This window comes from Diaphorina citri, unplaced genomic scaffold (assembly GCF_000475195.1).
Source record: "Diaphorina citri unplaced genomic scaffold, Diaci psyllid genome assembly version 1.1 scaffold2436, whole genome shotgun sequence".
Classification (NCBI taxonomy): Eukaryota; Metazoa; Arthropoda; class Insecta; order Hemiptera; family Psyllidae; genus Diaphorina; species Diaphorina citri.
Window position 1 is genome coordinate 7,789 of NW_007379858.1, and position 9,844 is coordinate 17,632.

The 9,844-nt window shown below is 42.4% G+C and overlaps 1 protein-coding gene across 1 annotated transcript; it reads left to right on the forward strand.

The window, feature by feature from the left end:
- Positions 1–528: 528 nt before the first annotated feature.
- Positions 529–1,912, forward strand: LOC103518918. The gene is made up of 2 exons (XM_008483998.3): positions 529–545; positions 978–1,912. Exon 2 carries the CDS (start codon positions 1,145–1,147, stop codon positions 1,571–1,573), a length of 429 nt encoding a protein of 142 aa, XP_008482220.1. The 5' UTR covers positions 529–545; positions 978–1,144; the 3' UTR covers positions 1,574–1,912.
- The last annotated feature ends 7,932 nt before the right edge of the window (positions 1,913–9,844 follow it).

Sequence of the window (9,844 nt, forward strand, 5' to 3'; positions counted from 1 at the left end):
CTGTGATTGACCTTGCCTTGGGCTGGCGGTACTGTGTGAGCGAGGTGCGAAGCCGTGGGCTTGTTCGTGCTGTGGCGGGCTTATGGCTGGAGCGGGCTGACAGGCTCCTGCTATCATCCATGGCAAGGCACTTGGTGTCATCTACTTATCCGCTCCAAATAGGGCAGTACTAAGCGCTACACTGCCTCGAGATGGGCTATTATGGCACTTTCTAAACTCATCACTTTATTTCCTTGGAAATTCGGATCGACAGCAGCCACTACCATCCCCTACATCACCAGCAATCTCCCGCACCAAGTTTAGGGGTCGGCTTCATATCTTAAAATAGGAAGTTTTATTAAACTCGTAAACTGGTGTTATTATCATCATCGAAATGGACGACCTCATTTCCTGAAAAGTCAGGATACGTTCTTGATAATATTTCTTGTCAATCGAACTCCCATTCGCGGAGACGGTGTCTTCAACATTCGCGATCCCCCACAGCTAAAGGCTAAGGGCGGGCCCGGAACAATAATATTGTCTGGTCCAGAAGTATTTCATAGCAGGTGAGTTCTACTTGTGATATAGGTACCATTGTAACTTATGGCTAAGATTGAGATACGATGGTATCTTGACACCACATATTTGGGGTCAAAAAATCTTGATGAGTAAAACCCGCGGCTGTAGCTCTAGTTTTTTTTCCATCAACATAATCACAAGTACAGTGAAACCTCCCTTAGGGTGTCTTCTATTCCTAGGATTCACTGTACCTATATTGGTTTCCTATTTCAAAACTTGAATTCGGGTAAAAACTAAAAATATACAAGTACCACAAGTTATAGGGACCATAAAAAAGAGGTTTGAAATCCGCCCTGGGAGGGAATTGAACCCGCGGTCTAGCCTTTACAAGGCAGATGCTTTACCAAACAAGGTATCTAGGCTGGCCAAATAAAGGTTTATTTAGTTGTTACAGGGTCTTATTTATTCGTTTGTTCCAGGGTCCCCATGTGTTCTCGGCAACCTCTGGAACGTGTCCTCGACAGACTGCGACCGTCTGGCATCCAATCTACTCAACCTCACCTTCCCCTCTTCCCCTTCTTCTCTTCCACTAGATTTATCCACTATCTCCAAAACCTGGTGGAGTGTGCCGCCCTTTCCGGCTTCTATGTCCACTAATTCGGATTCTGTCAGTCATTTGTCCTCTAATGGTGTTGCCAGTAGTAATTCTGCCAAGGCTTTGGTTAATTCTATGAATTCTGGTGATTCTGTCAAGCCTTCTACTGATTCTACTAAGCCTCCTGTTAATTCTACTAAGACTTTTGTTAATTCTACCAAGCAATCTATTAATTCTACCAAGATTTCTGCCGATCCTCCGCCCTCCAAGCCTTCAGCGAAATCAACTTCATCTAGTAATCCTGGCGTTAAGCCGTCTTGTACCAATCCTACAAAGCCTTCTGCTTCTTCGTTGTCTTATAGCCCAGATCTGTGTGCCAATGTTCAGTGGGCGAGACAGGGGGCGAATTATTTCGTGAACGGTTCGGCACTGGTTGTGTGGGGTCTGCCGGTGTGGTTTGATGATTCGCCTCTGATTTAAGAGTATTAGAAGTTCGGGTCTTACTAAGAGGCCTGTTCACACTTGTCGTGAGTTTCATACGATTTTTTTTCCGAATGTCCTTGTAGGCAATGTAATTTAATTGGGAGTGTTCACACTACACACGACACGATTTTTTCCGAACATGAACGGGCTTTAAGTAAGAATAACATTGGATTGTGCCGGGCTTTATAATAATTACTGTGTATTTTGAGACTTGTTTCCAAAGACAAATAGGTTCTAATTATTGGAATAGAGGTCTATTGTAAAATAATTGTGTTTGTTGGATTTTCTTTCTATGTATTTTCCGCCCAACCAACCACTAATTTTTCTCTTAGCCATACTAGTTTATAATCAATCTTCTGTTACCTGTTTAGTAGTAAGAAAAGAGCAAATGAAAGAAAGAGTTATAATAATAATAATAATAAAAAAATATACAAAACTGCATTTTAGATATATTTTTATATACGATTTTCTTAATTTAATTTGTACTTTTATTTACATAATATTATTTATAGTGAAGAGTTGTTTTAAACAATAATAAATTACCATCCTATTTCCCATTAGAAGAGGAACCTATCAAAAATTAGATGCCAATGATGTACAAAGTGTTTTGCATGGTCCTACACAAAAAGAGTTGCAGGCATTTTTTTTTTTCTTTTTTTAATTATAACCTACATATATGATATTTTGGTCATCTTTCCTCCAAACAAATGAATATTGCACCTTTATAAAGTGTATACATAGATATATGTATAGATTGTATAGTGTATACTTGGGTGGAGACATATGAAGTTGGTCTAACACGAGGTCAGGGTTGAACCCCGACGTTAAGTGTCCCCTGGCAATAAATACCGCACAATAAACTTTCTTGTGTCTTTATGTATGTACGAGTAAAATTGTAAACACACAGCAAGTCTCTTGTGAAATATTAATTTAGGCCCGTTTTTATCATCGTCTTTCAAACTTGGTTAAATTAAATTGTCAGTGCGCTCCCGGGCTTTGTTCAACCAATATTAGTCCTACTTTCCTTTCGCGATTTTCAGGTGGCAGTGGCGGGGAATGGGGAAATGGTACAATGCCAGACAATGTTCCATTTCCCTGTTTCCCACCCACACCATTACCAACACTATTAAAATTGCGAAAGGAAAATATGCATATTCTAAACATAGCTATAGTTATTTACAATCAAATATTTACACAATTTAACTATTACATAGTTATCCTACTAAAAGTATTGATAGGGGAGGCAACTTTTTACATTTTGCCTAGCCCTATTTCCTTTGACCTTTCTACGTCCAATGTGATTCTAATATCAAGTTAAGGTAGGATCACAGGATCTAGCAGAGAGACATATAATCTGCCAATTTTTTCTTCCATACTGTGTGATCAGTCTTCTTTAATATGATTATACACATGGCGTTAGAGTTTTGCTGTTTTGCTATGTGCCATAGAAAATTTGCTAGATTATTTATATGTCACTCTGCCACATCGTGTGATCTTACCTTTATAATAAATAGGGTATGGTTTTTGATAAATATCTCACATTATCCTCACATCTAGCTATTTGTTTAAAAATTCACAGATATAATTTGGGACGCGATTGAAGCGAATCTATGAAAACTTCAAGTGGTGACCGACGCTTTTGGTAAGTTTTAACTGGGTTATATTATTCTTCGTTAAATGTCACTCAACCACTATTACTAAGTAAGTTTTTATCTTTGATGGGAGGGCGTGGGATTGAACTGTTCACCAGGCGAGGTCCTTGACCATTACACCACCGAGGCAGGTAAGCTCAGGGTCATGACCTTCACCTCAAGGTCACCACCTATCTCTTTCCCCGTTTCACCTTAGCGTCATCTCCTTCTCATACGGCATATAGTAGGAACTCGGCGCTACGGGGGTCATATAAGGCCCGCCCATGTACTTGGGACACGGACAGGCTGGGTTCATACAGTGCTGTGATTGGACAATTGAATTGTTATTGATCATGCGCAGACGCACGATGCAAATGATAATGATAAGGATGACGATAAATCCGATAACGCCGCCAACGATTCCGATGATCAGCGTATCGTCATTGGCTATCGTAGTCATGGAGGCACCACTTCGTACGATAGGCGCTCGTTTGGTCACGGGAGATGAAGTCTGTGGTGGTAGTGACCATATGATCTCTGGTTCGGAAGTGGTGGTCGTGGTGCGCTTTGTCGTGCGTACAGTAGAGGTTGCCGGCGGCGGAGTGGTCCGGCGTACGTCACAGGTTAGCTCATCGTCCCCGGTTTCCACCAGGAGGCGCGCCTGTAGCTCGCTAGGTCCTGTACATACGATGTTAGCGCCTAGATGGGAACGACGTAGGGCGCGTGCGTTGCAGTCGCATTGGATGGGATTCCTTTCTAGTCCTTCCAGTGCCACATTGTTCTTCCTATCCTCAAGTTGCACTAGGAACTGTGCAGATAGCGTACTGATCGCATTGTCTGCAATATCCAGTGTGATCCTACTCGATCTTGGCAGTGGTACAAGCAGCGCAGGAGGCAGGGAAGTCACGGAAGAATTGTGCAGTCCTATTGTGATCTCTGGAGACTTGAGTCCAGCCAGGGTGCTGGCTAGAACACTCTTTAATCTGCTTCCTCGGAGAACGAGTTGCTTGAGTCGTGCGTTCATGATGCTGATCACTTGGTCACTCCCGATAGCAGTGTCGGTAATTTCAATGTCTAAAATCTCAAGCAGGTTGAGTTGGTTGAGAAGTCCCTGTGTATCCATGTAGCCCAGCTTCGGGTAGTTATACGCTTTGAGGATCTCCAAGTTTGGGAAGTTCTTGAATGCAAACTTTTCGATTCGTTCAATCTCGGGTAGGTTCGTGAGACTTAGATAGATAAGGGAGGTGAGAGTGTCAAAGTGACCTTGTCTGATTTTGTCGATGGGATTGTAGGAGAGATCGAGTGTTTGTAGATTATGTAGTTTGGCCCAGAGTGGTGTGAATGGGTCCAAGCTGTTAATACTGTTATTTCCGAGGTCAAGCTCCTCCAGTAGCGTTGAACGATCAAAGATATTCTGTCCCAATAGTTGGATCTTGTTGTGAGAGAGGTTCAGGTATTGGAGGAAGGGTGTTTCCAGATGAACCACGTTTTCAATGTTAGTCCCAGCTAAGTTGAGAGCACGCACTGTTTTAGGTTCGTTGAGAATATTGTTGATACTCTGTGGTGTGAGTGGATTTAGGTCAGAGGCGCTACCCTCCTTACATAACTAGGCTTGTGACTGTGGCTGTTTTACTGAAGTAAAAACTGTTCTTAATTCTTTCTTCGCAGATCTTATCCCTGCTTACCGATATCATATTGGCTGAGAGATTCAAATGTTTGAGTGCAGTGAGTGACTTGAGGGCAATTGACGGAAATAAGTCAAAGTAATTGTTCGACATGTCCAGATATTCCAACTTTTCAGCTCCTGGAAAAAGAAAATTGATTTGGTAAGTGATAGTTTTCACAATGTCAACCCTGATTAGCACAAAACTGTCTGTTTCATGAGTCCTAGCCTATGTTCCTCGGAGAACGAGTTGCTTGAGTCGTGCGTTCATGATGCTGATCACTTGGTCACTCCCAATAGCAGTGTCGGTAATTTCAATGTCTAAAATCTCAAGCAGGTTGAGTTGGTTGAGAAGTCCCTGTGTATCCATGTAGCCCAGCTTCGGGTAGTTATACGCTTTGAGGATCTCCAAGTTTGGGAAGTTCTTGAATGCAAACTTTTCAATTCGTTCAATCTCGGGTAGGTTCGTGAGACTTAGATAGATAAGGGAGGTGAGAGTGTCAAAGTGACCTTGTCTGATTTTGTCGATGGGATTGTAGGAGAGATCGAGTGTTTGTAGATTATGTAGTTTGGCCCAGAGTGGTGTGAATGGGTCCAAGCTGTTAATACTGTTATGTCCGAGGTCAAGCTCCTCCAATAGCGTTGAGCGATCAAAGATATTCTGTCCTAATAGTTGGATCTTGTTGTGAGAGAGGTTCAGGTATTGGAGGAAGGGTGTTTCCAGATGAACCACATTTTCAATGTTAGTCCCAGCTAAGTTGAGAGCACGCACTGTTTTAGGTTCGTTGAGAATATTGTTGATACTCTGTGGTGTGAGTGGATGAAAAAAAACTAGAGCTACAGCCGCGGGTTTTACTCATCAAGATTTTTTGACCCCAAATATGTGGTGTCAAGATACCATCGTATCTCAATCTTAGCCATAAGTTACAATGGTACCTATATCACAAGTAGAACTCACCTGCTATGAAATACTTCTGGACCACACTACTGAACGGAACCCGACCGCCATGACACACTCGCTCCACGCTTCGGCACCCGAACAAGCACGACACCGCCCGAATACGACCTCGCCCGATCTTGTCCGAGGACGCATAGTAGGTACCGTTCCCGTGACCACAGTAGATGAATAGGGGATGGTTTAGTCCGTCTATGAATTCCGATGTGGACGGAGCTCTACCGATAATACCTGAAAGATTTGAGGTAGTAAATAAAGGAACCTTTTTAAAGCCTAGCTGTCTCGGTGATGTAGTGGTGATGTAGTGGTCGTTAGAGGGCGTGGGTTCAATCCCAGCCGAGGTATAGAATTTTATCCTCAAAATAATTTGAGCATTTGACCACAATAATAGTAGTAGCTTACTGCTGGAGTAAAGGGACTTTTCAGTCCTATGCAAGAACTATTATAAAGAACTAGTTAGCTTGGAGGGTAGCGCCTCTGCCTTGTAAGCGCTAGGTCGCGGGTTCGATTCCCGCCCGGGCCTTGTTTTATTATAAACAGATAAGATTCGTTCTCAGAAAAGCCTTTCTGAGAATCAGCCGGCTGGCTTTCTCCTATCCTGTCTTCCTTTTCTCTTCGCTTTCGGGACGATAAGACCATGGCCGTGCCAGCCTAGTTAGCTGGGAGGGTAGTGCGTCTGTCTTGTAAGCCCTAGGTCGTGGGTTCAATTCCCGCCCGGGGCGAAATTTATCCTAAAAAGATCAGGTTTGTTCTCGGAACGTCTGGCTTTCTCCCATCCTGCCTTCCTTGTCTCTTCGCTTTCGGGATGATAAGACAATAGACGTTACCTTCTATCAAACCTCTTGGAAAAAAAATCTATTCTATTGAGCTATTTTATATAAAAATCTATTCTATTGAGCTATTCTATATATGAGCCCATCTTGTACAAGTACTCACCTTTCCACTTTCCAAACTTGGTATCCAAGAAGGTTTTAAACTTGGTTTCTAGAGCCGGTATATCGGAAGACGGATTCAGTATAACGAAAGTATCTTGATCATGCCCAATTCTAGGTATGCTCAGGTAACCGTTGATTATACTTGACGTCCGTACACCATCTTTATCTGTAAGAGGAAATTCGGTCATTAAATGGGTGTTTTCTCTTTGATTTTTTCGGGATGATAAGTCCTCCGTTGTTATGCCTAGCTTTTTCGAACCTCTTGAAAAAAAAACTAACTGTGTTATTAAAATTTAGCGTACACTACGCTAAATTTTATGACATGACTTGGACTCGAACCACCAAACTCCAGATTCAAAGCCCACCACGCTAACCATTTCAGTGTTTCACTGCTGTTTTTATTTTGTAGCAATGAAAAACTGCTACATTAGACGCGTGTGGTCTGTGTCGTAGCATGTCCATCCCGTAGTATGCCTCTCATCAGATGGGCGAGAAGAGGCACAATACTTCCCATCTATTTACTCACCCACTTTACTCCCATGTAGTCGCAGTAGGGCGAGCACAAACTGAAAGCAATGTACCCGAGTTACAGGGGATGTTCGTAAGCACAGCGAGGTTTCCCACGGGAGTCTATCCAGCTCATCTTCCAGTATTAATATCACAGGATAGCGACTAGCACTGGACAGCGCTTCACTGTATTCATCCTGCAAAACAATACAAAGTTGATTAAAAATAAAGATGGGTCCTTATATGGGGTCGGGAAAAGCCAGCACCTGCCTCGGTGGCGTAATGGTCAAGACGCTCGCCTGGTAAAGAGGACGGCATGGGTTCAATCCCAGCCGAGGCATGGAATTTTATCCTCATTTATTTGAGAATTTGACCGCATAATAATCGAGCTCTAAGAGTCAGGTGGTAGAGAACGCCTCCGCCGTTAACCTCGCCTAGTGGTCAAGAGCCTATAATTATAATCTAATATTAAAATATTTCTGATAAAGCAGAGCTTTTTCACAACTTCTGTGCATTACTAAGTGCCCCCTTTGTAAAAAAATTTCATGTTTCAATAGGTAATCTTTGTACGAACTCCAAGCACAGAGCCAAAAAACATCGGCCCCGCCGGAAATCGAACCCAGGACCTCCGGTGTGCAAGCCTAGTGTCATACCCACCCAGCCACAGAGGTTTCTCTTCCAGCGGGATATTTTTACCTTGAATCTCATCACAGACTGAGTAATATGTTCCGCAAGCAGCTCATCATTCTTAGTAACATAAGAGAGAACCAAGGCATAAACCTGCTTCTCGCTGATCAAATGAACACCGGCTAGTAAGCGATGCAGAAAATGTCTAGCTTCGGTTTCCATGGTGACGAGAGAAGAGCTTATGCTGTCCAGAGTGTGGGATATGAGGTTATTGAGAACGGGGGATTTGAGCTTCCCTGGCAGAAGACATTGGAACTCGCGAAGCCAGCATTCACCTAGACCTGAAATTTTATGAGGGTTTTTAGCATGGGGTTGAACAAAAGCATGACTTTTTGAAGACGGAAGCCAGGATGTTTCAGTACCTACGTAGGTACCTATGAATTTCATAGTACAATGAAATACATAACAAATTATAAGACCCACTTTTAAAACCTTAGTAGATACCTTTTTTTTAGCAGAAATGTCTAAATGTTTTGAAAGCCTAGTTAGCTTGGGTTGGTAGCGCGTCTGCTTTGTAAGCACTAGGCCGGGGCGGATTTTATCCTGAATGGTGTCCAGAGTGTGGGATATGAGGGCATTGAGACCGGGGGATTTGAGCTTCCCTGGCAGAAGGCATTGGAACTCGCGAAGCCAGCATTCACCTAGACCTGAAAATTTATAAGAGTTTTTAGCATGGGGTTGAACAAAAGCATGACTTTTTGAAGACGGAAGCTAGGATGTTTCAGTACCTAGGTACCTATGAATTTCATTGTACAATGAAATACATAACAAATTATAAGACCCACTTTTAAAACCTTAGTAGATACCTATTTTTTAGCAAAAATGTCTAAATGTTTTGAAAGCCTAGTTAGCTTGGGTTGGTAGCGCGTCTGCTTTGTAAGCACTAGGCCGGGGCGGATTTTATCCTGAACGGATAATGTTCGTTCTTGGAACGGCTGGATTACTCCTATCCTGTCTTCTTTCTCTCTTTGATTTAGGGACGATAAGACCTTAGGTAGCATTTACAGTTTCCTCTAACAACCTTTTGTTTTTTTGCTTGTTTTTTTGCTTGTTTTTTTTTTTTTTTTTTTTTTTTTTTTTTTTTTTTTTTTTTTACGTACTTACTTCTTGATACATCCTTGATAAGAACACTGGCCTCTTCTCGGCTACTTCTGCCTCCAGACACTACACTTAGCTTGGCCAATGCCTCATTCACTAGATCGAAATAGGTTTTCATGTTTTCATCGGAACCTAAGAAACAAGAAGACAGACGAATTAAGTTACAATCTTTTTAAAGGTAATGAAAATTTCAGACTGTATGGAATATTCCTTCTCCTATTGACATTTCAATCTTTTCTTCTTCTCCGCCTTCTTTTTCTTTCTTTGTTGCAGTGCATAGATAATGTTAAATAAATTGTCATCTAGAGGTACCTACCCCAAATCAGTTGGCACAGCCCCTTACACCCACCCCCACTAAGTGGGGATAATTTCTGCCTCAGATATGTCCCAATAAATCTTACTGATAGTTTACTTCAAATAAGATAGATCCAAAGGCTAAGTAAACCTAGGCCCTTGAAAAATGGAGTGTGCCTGAAGGCATGTGATGTGTTCCAATTGACTCAATCTACACTTACCAAGTGGTTTATCCACAAGAACCTGTATTGGCATTTCCCCACTTGACATCACAACCAGTCTAGCCTCATCCAAGCGGCAATCAATTTGTCCGGTCATATGTTCACGGACACCCTGTAGTATTTCCTGGCACTGAGGTTTACGAGAGATTTGAACCAGGGTCCACTCAGCCGGGAGACTGTTGAGATCGGAGAGAAAAGCTTGGGGTGTCAAGTACTCCAGGGGGACACTGTTGAATACCTGATGAGATGAAAATATCAGGTGAGAAGAAAAATACAA